This window comes from Hemitrygon akajei, chromosome 27 (genome assembly GCF_048418815.1).
Source record: "Hemitrygon akajei chromosome 27, sHemAka1.3, whole genome shotgun sequence".
Classification (NCBI taxonomy): Eukaryota; Metazoa; Chordata; class Chondrichthyes; order Myliobatiformes; family Dasyatidae; genus Hemitrygon; species Hemitrygon akajei.
In genome coordinates this window covers 54,301,229-54,317,246 of record NC_133150.1, presented here as the reverse complement: position 1 = coordinate 54,317,246, position 16,018 = coordinate 54,301,229, and the positions used below count along the sequence as shown (strand labels likewise).

Below are 16,018 nucleotides of genomic sequence, written 5' to 3'. Positions count from 1 at the left end.
TCAGACACAGAGTGAAGCTCCCTCTACACTGTCCCATCGCAAACTCCCAGGATACAGGTCGGACACAGAGTGAAACTCCCTCTACACTTTCCCATCACACACTCCCCTGGTATGGGTCAGACACAGAGTGAAGTTCCCTCTACACTGTCCCATCACACACTTCCAGGATACGGGCCGGACACAGAGTGAAGCTCCCTCTACACTGTCCCATCACATACTCCCCTGGTATGGGTCAGACACAGAGTGAAGCTCCCTCTACACTGTCCCATCACACACTCCCAGGACACGGGTCAGACACAGAGTGAAACTCCCTCTACACTGTCCCCTCACACACTCCCAGGACACGGGTCAGACACAGAGTGAAACTCCCTCTACACTGTCCCATCACACACTCCCAGGACACGGGTCGGACACAGAGTGAAGCTCCCTCTACACTGTCCCATCACACACTCCCAGGATACGGGCCAGACACAGAGTGAAGCTCCCTCTACACTGTCCCATCACACACTTCCAGGACACGGGTCAGACGCAGAGTGAAACTCCCTCTACACTGTCCCCTCACACACTCCCAGGACACGGGTCAGACACAGAGTGAAACTCCCTCTACACTGTCCCATCACACACTCCCAGGACACGGGTCAGACACAGAGTGAAACTCCCCCTACACTGTCCCATCACACACTCCCCTGGTATGGGTCAGACACAGAGTGAAGCTCCCTCTACACTGTCCCATCACACACTCACTGTGTGAGGAGTTGAGCATCTGGTTCCTATTGGAGTCCACCCTCCACCAGCTGTACATGGGAGCTGGGTTGCCGGTGGATGAGTCGCAAGTGAGGATCACGCTGCCTCCAAGCACCTCCTCCCCCTCCATTGCACAATTGGGGTGTGTGGGAGCATCTGTGAAGGACAGGACAACCCATCACTTACTGCATAACACACATATCTCTCTCCCTCACCCTCTCATCCACCCACACCCTCACGCTCCCTCCTCGCTTTTCCTCTCTCCCTTCCTGCCTCCCTCCTTCTGACCCTCTCTCATTCCCTCTCCATCTCTCTCTCCCTCTCCTCCTCCCACATCCTCCCTCTCTCCTCTCTCCTTCTCACCCACCCCTTCTCTTTATTATCTCTATTCTGTCCTTTTCTCACTCATTGCCACTCTGTGCCTCCCAAATGCCTCAATCTACCACTCCATTGACTCCCTTACATTCTTCACTCCCATTTCCCATTCCTTCCCTCCCACCCATCCACCCTACCCCTTCATTCCTTCCCCTCCCTCTTCTTCTCCCATGCCAATTGTCCCACCCTCCCTTTTCACCTTCTCCCTTTCCTTATTCAACTTCTTGCCACGCCCATCTTGCCTGTCCTATATCTCCCCTCTTGCCACACTCTCCCTTTATTCACCCTCACGCTGCTCACTCTTTTAGCCCTCCCTGTGCCACTCCATCTCTCTCCCCCAATTTCCTTTCTGCTGCCCTCTGATTTTCATAATAACCGTTTGCTTTCTTCGTTACTCCCTCTCACCCGAAACCTCCTCCTCCTCCTCTCCCCTCACCCAATCTCTCATTCTCCTCCTGTCCCCTCACCTGACCTCATCCTCCTCCTCTCCCCTCACCCAATCGCTCATTCTCCTCCTGTCCCCTCACCCGAAACCTCCTCCTCCTCCTCTCCCCTCACCCAATCTCTCATTCTCCTCCTGTCCCCTCACCTGAGAACTCATCCTCCTCCTTTCCCCTCACCCAATCTCTCATCCTCCTCCTGTCCCCTCACCTGAGACCTCATCCTCCTCCTCTCCCCTCACCCAATCTCTCATTCTCCTCCTGTCCCCTCACCCGAAAACTCCTCCTCCTCCTCTCCCCGCACCCAATCTCTCATTCTCCTCCTGTCCCCTCAACTGAGACCTCATCCTCCTCCTCTCCCCTCACCCAATCTCTCATCCTCCTCCTCTCCCCTCACCTGAAACCTCATCCTCCTCCTCTCCCCTCACCCTAAACCTCATCCTCCTCCTGTCCACTCACCCTAAACCTCATCCTCCTCCTGTCCCCTCACCTGAAACCTCATCCTCCTCCTCTCCCCTCACCCTAAACCTCATCCTCCTCCTGTCCCCTCACCCTAAACCTCCTCCTCCTGTCCCCTCACCTGAAACCTCATCCTCCTCCTCTCCCCTCATCCTAAACCACATCCTCCTCCTCTCCCCTCACCCGATCTCTCCTCCTCCTCCTCTCCCCTCACCCGAGACCTCATCCTCCTCCTCTCCCCTCACCCAATCTCTCATCATCCTCCTCTCCCCTCACCTGAAACCTCATCCTCCTCCTTTCCTCTCACCCTAAACCTCATCCTCCTCCTGTCCCCTCACCCTAAATCTCATCCTCCTCCTGTCCCCTCACCTGAAACCTCCTCCTCCTCCTCTCCCCTCACCCTAAACCTCATCCTCCTCCTCTCCCCTCACCCAAAACCTCCTCCTCCTCTTCCCCCTCTCCCGATCTCTCATCCTCCCCCTGTCCCCTCACCCGATCTCTCATCCTCCTCCTCTCCCCTCACCCGATCTCTCATCCTCCTCCTGTCCCCTCACCCGATCTCTCATCCTCCTCCTCTCCCCTCACCCGATCTCTCATCCTCCTCCTGTCCCCTCACCCGATCTCTCATCCTCCTCCTGTCCCCTCACCCGATCTCTCATCCTCCTCCTCTCCCGACCCGAAATCACATCCTCCTCCTCTCCCCTCACTCTAAACCTCATCCTCCTCTTCTCCCCTCACGCGAAACATCATCCTCCTCCTCTCCCCTCACCCTAAACCTCCTCCTCCTCCTCCTCTCCCCTCACCCAAAACCTCATCCTCTTCCTCTCCCCTCACCCTAAACCACATCCTCCTCCTCTCCCCTCACCCGCTCACATCCTCTTCCTCTCCCCTCACCCGATCTCTCATCCTCCTCCTCTCCCCTCACCCTAAACCTCATCCTCCTCCTCTTCCCTAACCCAAAACCTCATCCTCCTCCTCTCCCCTCACCCTAAACCTCCTCCTCCTCCTCCTCCTATCCCCTCACCCAAAACCTCATCCTCCTCCTCTCCCCTCACCCTAAATCTCCTCCTCCTCCTCTCCCCTCACCCGAAACCTCATCCTCCTCCACTCCCCTCAATCTAAACCTCATCCTCCTCCTCTCCCCTCACCCAATCTCTCATCCTCCTCCTCTCCCCTCACTCTAAACCTCCTCCTCCTCTCCCCTCACCCAAAACATCCTCTTCCTCTCCCCTCACCCTAAACCTCATCCTCCTCTTCTCCCCTCACGCGAAACATCATCCTCCTCCTCTCCCCTCACCCTAAACCTCCTCCTCCTCCTCTCCCCTCACCCAAAACCTCATCCTCTTCCTCTCCCCTCACCCTAAACCACATCCTCCTCCTCTCCCCTCACCCGCTCTCATCCTCTTCCTCTCCCCTCACCCGATCTCTCATCCTCCTCCTCTCCCCTCACCCTAAACCTCATCCTCCTCCTCTTCCCTAACCCAAAACCTCATCCTCCTCCTCTCCCCTCACCCTAAACCTCCTCCTCCTCCTCCTCCTATCCCCTCACCCAAAACCTCATCCTCCTCCTCTCCCCTCACCCGAAACCTCATCCTCCTCCACTCCCCTCAATTTAAACCTCATCCTCCTCCTCTCCCCTCACCCGATCTCTCATCCTCCTCCTCTCCCCTCACCCGATCTCTCATCCTCCTCTTCTCCCCTCACACTAAACCTCATCCTCCTCCTCTCCCCTTCCCGAAACCTCATCTTCCTCCTCTCCCCTCACCCGATCTCTCATCCTCCTCCACTCCCCTCACCCTAAACCTCCTACTCCTCTCCCCACACCCAAAACATCCTCTTCCTCTACCCTCACCCTAAACCTCATCATCCTTCTCTCCGCTCACTCGATCTCTCATCCTCCTCCTCTCCCCTCACACTAAACCTCATCCTCCTCCTCTCCCCTCACCCGAAATCTCATCCTCCTCCCCTCCCCTCACCCAAAACCTCATCCTCCTCCTCTCCCCTCACCCAAAACCTCCTCCTCCTCTCCCCTCACCCAAAACCTCATCCTCTTCCTCTCCCCTAACCCAAAACCTCCTCCTCCCCCTCCCCCCTCACCCGCTCTCATCCTCCTCCTCTCCCCTCACTCGATCTCTCATCCTCCTCCTCTCCCCTCACCCGATCTCTCATCCTCCTCCTCTCCCCTCACGCAAAACTTCCTCCTCCTCTCCCCTCACCCAAAACATCCTCTTCCTCTCCCCTCACCCTAAACCTCATCCTCCTCCTCTCCCCTCACCCGATCTCTCATCCTCCTCCACTCCCCTCACCCGATCTCTCATCCTCCTCCTCTCCCCTCACACTAAACCTCATCCTCCTCCTCTCCCCTCACCCAAAACCTCATCCTCCACCTCACCCCTCACCCGATCTCTCATCCTCCTCCACTCCCCTCACCCTAAACCTCCTCCTCCTCTCCCCTCACCCAAAACATCCTCTTCCTCTCCCCTCACCCTAAACCTCATCCTCCTCCTCTCCCCTCACCCGATCTCTCATCCTCCTCCACTTCCCTTACCCGATCTCTCATCCTCCTCTTCTCCCCTCACACTAAACCTCATCCTCCTCCTCTCCCCTCACCCGAAACCTCATCCTCCTCCTCTCCCCTCACCCGATCTCTCATCCTCCTCCACTCCCCTCACCCTAAACCTCCTCCTCCTCTCCCCTCACCCAAAACATCCTCTTCCTCTCCCCTCACCCTAAACCTCATCCTCCTCCTCTCCCCTCACTCGATCTCTCATCCTCCTCCTCTCCCCTCACCCGATCTCTCATCCTCCTCCTCTCCCCTCACCCAAAACCTCCTCCTCCTCTCCCCTCACCCAAAACATCCTCTTCCTCTCCCCTCACCCTAAACCTCCTCCTCCTCTCCCCTCACCCTAAACCTCATCATCCTCCTCTCCCCTCACTCGATCTCTCATCCTCCTCCTCTCCCCTCACACTAAACCTCATCCTCCTCCTCTCCCCTCACCCAAAACCTCATCCTCCTCCCCTCCCCTCACCCAAAACCTCATCCTCTTCCTCTCCCCTCACCCAAAACCTCCTCCTCCTCTCCCCTCACCCAAAACCTCATCCTCTTCCTCTCCCCTCACCCAAAACCTCCTCCTCCCCCTCCCCCTCACCCGCTCTCATCCTCCTCCTCTCCCCTCACGCAAAACCTCCTCCTCCTCTCCCCTCACCCAAAACATCCTCTTCTTCTCCCCTCACCCTAAACCTCATCCTCCTCCTCTCCCCTCACCCGATCTCTCATCCTCCTCCACTCCCCTCACCCGATCTCTCATCCTCCTCCTCTCCCCTCACACTAAACCTCATCCTCCTCCTCTCCCCTCACCCGAAACCTCATCCTCCACCTCTCCCCTCACCCGATCTCTCATCCTCCTCCACTCCCCTCACCCTAAACCTCCTCCTCCTCTCCCCTCACCCAAAACATCCTCTTCCTCTCCCCTCACCCTAAACCTCATCCTCCTCCACTCCCCTCACCCGATCTCTCATCCTCCTCCTCTCCCCTCACCCGAAACCTCATCCTCCTCCTCTCCCCTCACTCTAAACCTCATCCTCTTCCTCTCCCCTCACCCTAAACCTCCTCCTCCTCTCCCCTCACCCAAAACATCCTCTTCCTCTCCCCTCACCCTAAACCTCATCCTCCTCCTCTCCCCTCACCCAATCTCTCATCCTCTTCCTCTCCCCTCACCCAAAACCTCCTCCTCCTCTCCCCTCACCCAAAACCTCATCCTCTTCCTCTCCCCTCACCCAAAACCTCCTCCTCCCCCTCCCCCTCACCCGCTCTCATCCTCCTCCTCTCCCCTCACTCGATCTCTCATCCTCCTCCTCTCCCCTCACCTGATCTCTCATCCTCCTCCTCTCCCCTCACGCAAAACCTCCTCCTCCTCTCCCCTCACCCAAAACATCCTCTTCTTCTCCCCTCACCCTAAACCTCATCCTCCTCCTCTCCCCTCACCCGATCTCTCATCCTCCTCCACTCCCCTCACCCGATCTCTCATCCTCCTCCTCTCCCCTCACACTAAACCTCATCCTCCTCCTCTCCCCTCACCCGAAACCTCATCCTCCACCTCTCCCCTCACCCGATCTCTCATCCTCCTCCACTCCCCTCACCCTAAACCTCCTCCTCCTCTCCCCTCACCCAAAACATCCTCTTCCTCTCCCCTCACCCTAAACCACATCCTCCTCCACTCCCCTCACCCGATCTCTCATCCTCCTCCTCTCCCCTCACACTAAACCTCATCCTCCTCCTCTCCCCTCACCCGAAACCTCATCCTCCTCCTCTCCCCTCACTCTAAACCTCATCCTCTTCCTCTCCCCTCACCCTAAACCTCCTCCTCCTCTCCCCTCACCCAAAACATCCTCTTCCTCTCCCCTCACCCTAAACCTCATCCTCCTCCTCTCCCCTCACCCGATCTCTCATCCTCCTCCTCTCCCCTCACCCAAAACATCCTCTTCCTCTCCCCTCACCCAAAACATCCTCTTCCTCTCCCCTCACCCTAAACATCATCCTCCTCCTCTCCCCTCACCCGATCTCTCATCCTCCTCCTCTCCCCTCACCCAAAACATCCTCTTCCTCTCCCCTCACCCAAAACATCCTCTTCCTCTCCCCTCACCCTAAACATCATCCTCCTCCTCTCCCCTCACCCGATCTCTCATCCTCCTCCACTCCCCTCACCCGATCTCTCATCCTCCTCCTCTCCCCTCACCCGAAACCTCATCCTCCTCCTCTCCCCTCACCCAAAACCTCATCCTCTTCCTCTCCCCTTCCCGAAACCTCATCCTCCTCCTCTCCCCTCACCCGATCTCTCATCCTCCTCCTCTCCCCTCACCCGATCTCTCATCCTCCTCCTCTCCCCTCACCCAAAACCTCCTCCTCCTCCTCCCCCCTCACCCGATCTCTCATCCTCCTCCTCTTCCCTCACTCAAAACCTCCTCCTCCTCTCCCCTCACCCAAAACATCCTCTTCCTCTCCCCTCACCCAAAACATCCTCTTCCTCTCCCCTCACCCTAAACCTCATCCTCCTCCTCTCCCCTCACCCGATCTCTCATCTTCCTCTTCTCCCCTCACACTAAACCTCATCCTCCTCCTCTCCCCTTCCCGAAACCTCATCCTCCTCCTCTCCCCTCACCCGATCTCTCATCCTCCTCCACTCCCCTCACCCGATCTCTCATCCTCCTCCTCTCCCCTCACCCGAAACCTCATCCTCCTCCTCTCCCCTCACCCAAAACCTCATCCTCTTCCTCTCCCCTTCCCGAAACCTCATCCTCCTCCTCTCCCCTCACCCGATCTCTCATCCTCCTCCTCTCCCCTCACCCGATCTCTCATCCTCCTCCTCTCCCCTCACCCAAAACCTCCTCCTCCTCCTCCCCCTCACCCGATCTCTCATCCTCCTCCTCTTCCCTCACTCAAAACCTCCTCCTCCTCTCCCCTCACTCTAAACCTCATCCTCTTCCTCTCCCCTCACCCAAAACCTCCTCCTCCTCTCCCCTCACCCAAAACATCCTCTTCCTCTCCCCTCACCCAAAACATCCTCTTCCTCTCCCCTCACCCTAAACCTCATCCTCCTCCTCTCCCCTCACCCGATCTCTCATCTTCCTCTTCTCCCCTCACACTAAACCTCATCCTCCTCCTCTCCCCTTCCCGAAACCTCATCCTCCTCCTCTCCCCTCACCCGATCTCTCATCCTCCTCCTCTCCCCTCACCCTAAACCTCCTCCTCCTCTCCCCTCACCCAAAACCTCCTCCTCCTCTCCCCTCACCCAAAACATCCTCTTCCTCTCCCCTCACCCAAAACATCCTCTTCCTCTCCCCTCACACTAAACCTCATCCTCCTCCTCTCCCCTCACCCAAAACCTCATCCTCCTCCCCTCCCCTCACCCAAAACCTCATCCTCCTCCTCTCCCCTCACCCAAAACCTCCTCCTCCTCTCCCCTCACCCAAAACATCCTCTTCCTCTCCACTCACCCTAAACCTCATCCTCCTCCTCTCCCCTCACCCGATCTCTCATCCTCCTCCTCTCCCCTCACACTAAACCTCATCCTCCTCCTCTCCCCTCACCCGAAACCTCATCCTCCTCCTCTCCCCTCACCCAAAACCTCATCCTCTTCCTCTCCCCTCACCCAAAACCTCCTCCTCCTCCTCCCCCCTCACCCGCTCTCATCCTCCTCCTCTCCCCTCACTCGATCTCTCATCCTCCTCCTCTCCCCTCACCCGATCTCTCATCCTCCTCCTCTCCCCTCACCCAAAACCTCCTCCTCCTCTCCCCTCACCCAAAACATCCTCTTCCTCTCCCCTCACCCAAAACATCCTCTTCCTCTCCCCTCACCCTAAACCTCATCCTCCTCCTCTCCCCTCACCCGATCTCTCATCCTCCTCCACTCCCCTCACCCGATCTCTCATCCTCCTCCACTCCCCTCACCCTAAACCTCCTCCTCCTCACCCCTCACCCAAAACATCCTCTTCCTCTCCCCTCACCCAAAACATCCTCTTCCTCTCCCCTCACCCTAAACCTCATCCTCCTCCTCTCCCCTCACCCAAAACATCCTCTTCCTCTCCACTCACCCAAAACATACTCTTCCTCTCCCCTCACACTAAACCTCATCCTCCTCCTCTCCCCTCACCCGAAACCTCATCCTCCTCCTCTCCCCTCACCCGATCTCTCATCCTCCTCCGCTCCCCTCACCCTAAACCTCCTCCTCCTCTCCACTCACCCAAAACATACTCTTCCTCTCCCCTCACCCTAAACCTCATCCTCCTTCTCTCCCCTCACCCAATCTCTCATCATCCTCCTCTCCCCTCACCTGAAACCTCATCCTCCTCCTCTCCCCTCACCCTAAACCTCATTCTCCTCCTGTCCCCTCACCTGAAACCTCATCCTCCTCCTCTCCCCTCACCCAAAACCTCCTCCTCCTCTCCCCTCATTCTAAACCTCATCCTCTTCCTCTCCCCTCACCCAAAACCTCCTCCTCCTCTCCCCTCACCCAAAACATCCTCTTCCTCTCCCCTCACCCTAAACCTCATCCTCCTCCTCTCCCCTCACCCGATCTCTCATCCTCCTCCTCTCCCCTCACCCGATCTCTCATCCTCCTCTTCTCCCCTCACACTAAACCTCATCCTCCTCCTCTCCCCTTCCCGAAACCTCATCCTCCTCCTCTCCCCTCAACCGATCTCTCATCCTCCTCCACTCCCCTCACCCTAAACCTCCTCCTCCTCTCCACTCACCCAAAACATCCTCTTCCTCTCCCCTCACCCAAAACATCCTCTTCCTCTCCCCTCACCCTAAACCTCATCCTCCTCCTCTCCCCTCACCCAAAGTCTCATCCTCCTCCTCTCCCCCACCCAAAATCTCATCCTCCTCCTCTCCCCTCACCCTAAACCTCATCCTCCTCCTCTCCCCTCACCCTAAACCTCATCCTCCTCCTCCGATCTCTCATCCTTCTCCCATCCCCTCACCCGATCTCTCATTCTCCTCCTCTCTCCTCACTGTCCCCCACACTCTCTCTCACACACACAACCTCCCCCACACACATGCAATCCCCCCCACACCCTCCCACATACATCCTCCCCCACACACTCACACATACCCTCACTTCGCCCCCACACACACAAACCCTCCCAAATCACACTGACACACACACCCCAACATTCTTTCCTTCCACCCCCCCCCACATATATAGGTACACACACATTCCCACCACACTCTCACACACCCTCTCACTCTCGTTAGTCCATTCCTTGTTCACTCCATCCTATTCCACTTTCACCACTTATCAACATATCTCTTCCTCCTTCAGCTCTCTGTCCACTCTCTCCCCCTCACACCCTCTTTCCCATCCCCCCCATCTTGCTCCAACCACTTGTCTCCCCTTTCATTCCTCGCACCATCTGCTCCTGTCCACTGTCCGTCTCTCCCCTACCCTAGGACACACCCAGGACGTGCAGAGTGATGGTCTGGATACGGGAGTGGTGGGCACTGGCGGGGTTGATGGTGACACACTGGTAGAGCCCTGCGTCTTCCTGCTGCACCCTCTCTATGCCAACACTGCCACTCTGAGTGGGGTGGTCAGCAAATCTGGCCCGTGATCCAGTGCCCCAGGGGCTTGTGATCACCGCTCCATCCTGAAACAGAATCACCTGTGGGTAAAAGACACATTAAGACCCGGGGGTGGGAGTGGGATTAGACAGGGGTGGGGTAGTGAGGGTCAGTGGGATTAGACGGGGTGGAGGAGTGAGTGTCAGTGGGATTAGATGGGGGTGTGGGGGAGTGAGGGTCAGTGGGATTAGACGGGGTGGGGGAGTGAGTGTCAGTGAGGTTAGACGGGGTGGATCAGTCAGGGTCAGTGGGATTATATGGGAGTGGGCAAATAAGGGTCAGTGGCATTAGAGGAGGTGAGTCAGTTTCAATGGGATTAGACGTGGGAGTGGAAACAGCTGGGATCAGTCTCCAATTGCCCCTCATGCAGTGACCTGTCTCGGAGGTCCCCCATCATTTGCAGGAGTCACACTCCAGACAATGTATAGTCTGGAGACATCATCGGCAGCAGGAATGTCACAGGGCAACTCCACATTCGATCCGCGCAGGACGGATATCGATTTATCACCTGTAGTCCGAGTCCAGAGATTCAGCACTGGAAAACCAGGAGCATCATCAGTCTGTAGGGAGCATTCCTCAAAATCCAACCATCCCAGGGTCCATGAATCTAGTGATCCACTCTCAATCTTAACCCACTCCCAATATTATATACTTACACCCCGAAACCCGGGAATTGATCCCAATCTGTAACCCACCCCCAGGGGTCTGTTAATCCACTTACCTACCGAACACCTGGATTAGATCCCAGTCTGTAACCCACCCAGGGGATCTGTAATCTCAAAACTTCCTGAACCCTTGGATTAAATCCCTGTCTGCAGCCCATCAGCAATCTGTATAAACTCCCTGAACCCCAGATCTTTGATTGTACTGTCTGGCTGCATCACGACCTGGTCTGGGAACATCAATGCCTTTGAATGGAAAATCCAGCAAAAGGTAGTAGTTTCAGCCCAGTACATCACAGGCAAATCCCGCCCAACCATTTAGCATATCTACATGAAATGCCATTGTGGTAAAGCAGCGTCCACCATCAGAGAGCCTCACTGCCCAGGCCACACTCTTCTCTCGCCGCTGCCATCAGGTAGAAGGTACAGGTGCCTCAGGATTTGCACCACCAGGTCAATGAACAGTTCCTAGCCCTCAACCATCTTAAAGAAAAAGGAACAACTCCACTCATCTATTGCGATGTCCCCACTACCAAGAATCTCACCTTAAGGATTCTATCTTATTTCATGCTCAGGTTACTTATTTGTACGTATTTTCATTTGCACAGCTTGTTGGCTTCTGTATTCTGGTTGATCTTTCATTGATCCTCTTTACAATTACTATTCTATAGATATGCTGAGTATGCGCACAGGAAAATGATCTCAGGGTTGTATGTGGTGACATGTATGTACTCTGATAATAAATTTACTTTGGCTTTGATTAGATCTCAGTAAACCCACCTGCGGGAATCTGAATCAAATGCCCGACGACCTGATTAGATCCCAGTCTAACCCACTAGGGGATCTGTATAAACACCCCGAATGCGCGGATTAGATCCCAGACTGTAACCCACCCAGGGGTCTGTAATCTCTATATAAGCGACTGCTCTATATGCAGTACCGTCCTTACACATCTGGAGAAGAAGGATGCTTATGTGAGAATGCTGTTCTTGGACTACAAATCAGCATTTAACAGCATAATTCCCTCCAGGCTTGACAAGAAGCTCAGAGACCTCCGCCTTCACTCTGCCTTGTGTAGCTGGATCCTGGACTTCTTGTCAGATTGCCAGCAGGTGGTAAGAGTGGGCTCCCCCACCTCCAACCCTCTGACTCTCAACACAGGAGCCCTCAGGGCTGTGTACTGTCCCCTCCTTTACTCTCTGGATACCTATGACTGTATCGCCACCCACAGCTCCAATCTGATAATTAAATATGCTGAGGACACTACATTGTTTGGCCTTATCTCAAACCATAATGAGGTGGCGTACAGGGAAGAAGTCATCTCTCTGACGCAGTGGTGTCAAAAAACAATCTCTCCCTCAATGTCGCAAAAAACAAAGGAGCTGGTTGTGGATTACAGGAGGAATGGAAATGGGCTAAACCCTTTTGACATCAATGGATCTGGGATTGAGACGGTAAACAGCTTTAAATTCCTCAGCATCCACATCACGAGGACCTCACGTGGTCTGCACACACCGGCTGTGTGGTGAAAAGGGCACAACAGCACCTCTTTCACCTCAGACGGCTGAGCAAGTCTGGTATGGGTTCCCAAATCCTAAGAACTTTCTGCAGAAGCACAGTTGAGAGCATCCTGACTGGCTGAATCACTGTCTGGTATGGGAACTGTACCTCCCTTAATCGCAGGGTGCGGACAGCCAGCGCATCTGTAGTTGTGAACTTCCCATTATCCAGGACATTTACAAAGACAGGTCTGAAAAGAAGGGCCTGAAGAATCATAGGGGACCCCAACCAAAATCTATTCCAGCTGCTACCATCCGGTAAACGGTACCGCAGCATAAAAGCCAGGACCACCAAGCTCCGGGACAGCTTCTTCCGCCAGGCCATCAGACTGATCAGCTCACGCTGATTTGAGTGTATTTCTGTGTTACATAGGCTGTTCTATTTATTATAAATTACTATGATTGCACATTGCACATTTAGATGGAAACTTAACATAAAGATTTTTACTTGTTATGTACGTGAAGGATGTAAGAAATAAAGTCAGTTCAATTCAACTGCCCGAACCCCGGATTAGATCCCAGACTGTAACCCCCACCCCCGGGGTCTGTATTCTCTGTATAAACTGCCCGAAACCCTGGATTAATCCCAGACTCATTAAATTGTGCCTCATTCCCCGGTGTTTGGATGGAATCTGCGAATTATGCTGAGCTCCTCACCCTGTCCCTCTGCCTGTTCCACGCCTCGATGCCCAAATACAGAAAAACGCTGTCCCTTTTTGAACAACTGGTAAACGTTCTCAGTACAAGTCCTGGGAAACAGACCACTCTCTCTGCCTTCCCCTTTCGGTCCCTCAATTACAATATCCCTGTATACAATACGGTTTCAGTCCTATATCTCCCCGGGTTGGTGGTGACGGGGGTAGAATATCCAAGGATTTATTGTCAACTCTGTCTTGAACAGCTGACCGCTCTTTTCAGGCCGTTTCCCCCTCCCCAGACACCCACAGGGTGTCTCACATTCTCCCATAAGTTCTAGACACCCCAGCCCGGGGCAACATCCTCCCCACACTCACCCTGCCAAGCTCTATAAGGAGTTTGGACATTTCAGTGACGGCATCTCTCGTTCTTCTAACAGTCCTAGTCTTCATCTGTTCTCGTGGGACAATACCCTCCCCCCCCCCATCTCGGGAATCTATCTGAGGAACCTTATTTGCACTCCCTCTGTCACGTATAGATCTCCCCCCCCCCCCACCCGCATAGTTGGGGAGCGCAGATCTGTCCACAATATTCCAGGTGTGGTCTCCTAAGAGCGCGGAATAACTGGAGCAAAATGTCTCTACTCTTGGAGCCAAAATCCCCACAATAAAGGCCATCGGGACGTTTCTCTCCTGAACTTGCTATCCCTGGACACTCAGCTCTCCCCCTGCATCAACAACATGGTCTCTCTCTCTCTCTCTCTTTTGTCTAAGTTCTTCTCTCTGTCTCTCTCCTTCTCCCCTCCTCTCTAACCCTTACACCTCTCTCTTCCCCACAGACTGACCTTGGAGAATCCCACACCAGACGGCGAGACATTCAGGATTCGGTGCCATTGCTGACAGCCGGAGATTGTTTAGGTGTCCGTGTGAATCGGCCGATGGCTCCTCCTCTTTGTCGCCACCCTCATTGCCTTCCCCTGTCCGACTGTCTCACTCTCCGTCTCGCCGTCCTTCACTGCCTCATTCCACCCTATCGTCTGCACACACGCCCACCTCCGCACTCCGACCCACTGCCGTCTTCCACACCATCCCTGTCTCTGACATCACTCCCCGTTTCTGTAAACCTCTCCGGAGCTTCACCCTCCTGTCTCTGTAAACGTCTCCAGATCGCCACCACTTTTTCCAGTCTCTATAAATCCCTGTGGTCCCCACCCCTCCTCGTCTCTATAAACCCCTCTGGACCCAACCCCTCCCAGTCTCTTATAAACCACTCTGGACCCCACCCCTCTTCGTCTCTATAAACCCCTCTGAATCCCACCCCTCCCAATCTCTATAAACCCCTCTGGACCCCACCCCTCCCAGTCTCTATAAATCCCACTGGACCCCCACCTGACCCCTTGTCTCTATAAACCCCTCTGGAACCCTACCCATCCGCTTGTCTCTGTAATCCCTTCCGGACCTCCCACCCCTCCCCTCCATCAACACCTCCGAACCCCCACATCTGCATACACCCCTCCGTCTCTGTTATCCCCTCCAGCCCCTACACCCCTCCCTGTCTCTGTAACCCCCAGCGATCCCTACACCCCTTCCTGCCTCTGTAACCCTCTTCAGCCCCTTCACCCCTCTGTCTCTGTAACCTTCTCCAGCCCCTACACCCCTCCCCATCTCGGTAAACCCTCTGGACCCCCACCCTCCTCATTTCTGTAAAACCCTCCGTATCCCTCACCACTGCCTACCTCTGTATCCCCCTGCAGACCTCCACCACTCCCCATCTCTATAAATCCTCTGGCCCCTGTATGGTTCTTCGTTTCCGTAACCCACTCCTAACCCCCACCTACCATCTCAGTAACCCCCTTAAGACACCCATCCCTGTCCGTCTCTGTTAACCCCTTGTGGTGAACTACATATACCTGTCTGGACACCCCCCCCCCCCGCTGACTGCTCCTGTGGCTCCTCCCACAGACCCCGGTATAAAGGCGATTGAGGCCTGAGCCCTGCCCTCAGTCTCCAGGATGTAGTATGGTGGACAATTACTACTTCTTCTTTCTTCCAGTCAATAAAAGCCAATATCTCACCTCACGTCTCGGAGAGTTATTGATAACCACTCCCCGTTTCTATTATCCCCTCCAGTCCTACACCTCTCCCCGTTTCAATGATCCCTTCTAACTTCCGCAGCTTCACACCTCCCTGTCTCAGTAATTCCCTCCCCTTTCCCTCTGACCCCTCCCCTTGAACTGCGTTGCTGGGTTTCGCCGATCCACATTCTGATAACCTGCCTCGCCCTGTGGTGAACAGGCTGTAATCCCGAACCCGTGTCATTTCCCGAGCTTCCGTTTATAGCGAGAATGAGTTCAGCAGGTGAGGTTCCTGATCTCACGCAAGTTCGCAACATCTTTGTGGCGGGGTGTGGGTGGGCTGGTGGTCGGAGAGGGAGGATTACTCACTGAATCTGGGAGTCTGCTTTAACGCCCCTCCCCCCTCTATCTATACAGTACTGCATTTTTCACCTTTCCCTCCCTCTATGCAGCATCTTTCATCCTCTCTCCTTCCCTTATTATCTCTCCATCCCCACCTCTCCTGCCCCTCCACTCCTCCCTGTCCTAGTAACCCCTCCGATCCCTGCACCCCTCCCTGTCTCTGTAACACCCTCTGGCCCCCACACCCCTCCCTGTCTCTGTAACCCCTCTGATCCCTACACCCCTCCGTCTCTGTAACCCCCTCTGATCCCTACACCCCTCCGTCTCTGTAACCCCTCTGATCCCTACACCCCTCCGTCTCTGTAACCCCTCTGATCCTTACACCCTTCCCTGTCTCTGTAACCTCCAGCGATCCCTACACCCCTCCCTGTCTCTGTAATCCCCAGCGATCCCTACACCCCTCCCTGCCTCTGTAACCCTCTTCAGCCCCTTCACCCCTCTGTCTCTGTAACCATCTCCAGCCCCTACACCCCTCCCCATCTTGGTAAACCCTCTGGACCCCCACCCTCCTCATTTCTGTAAAACCCTCCGTATCCCTCACCACT

General features: G+C 55.2%; 1 protein-coding gene across 2 annotated transcripts in view; it reads right to left on the bottom strand.

Annotated features, from left to right (window-relative positions):
• The window catches only part of LOC140717059 (immunoglobulin superfamily member 11-like), a 16,499-nt gene extending 2,330 nt beyond the window's left edge, over positions 1 to 14,169 (bottom strand). The window contains exons 1-4 of one of the 2 annotated variants that reach the window (XM_073030242.1): positions 13,842 to 14,169; positions 10,515 to 10,675; positions 9,977 to 10,181; positions 745 to 900 (exon numbers count right to left, since the gene is read on the bottom strand). In XM_073030242.1, the coding sequence (XP_072886343.1) occupies positions 745 to 900; positions 9,977 to 10,181; positions 10,515 to 10,675; positions 13,842 to 13,890 (571 nt within the window). In that variant the 5' untranslated portion in view covers positions 13,891 to 14,169. The remainder of the gene's footprint in view (positions 1 to 744; positions 901 to 9,976; positions 10,182 to 10,514; positions 10,676 to 13,841) is intronic. The other variant, XM_073030243.1, reaches the window with a different exon arrangement.
• Between the last annotated feature and the right edge of the window lie 1,849 nt (positions 14,170 to 16,018).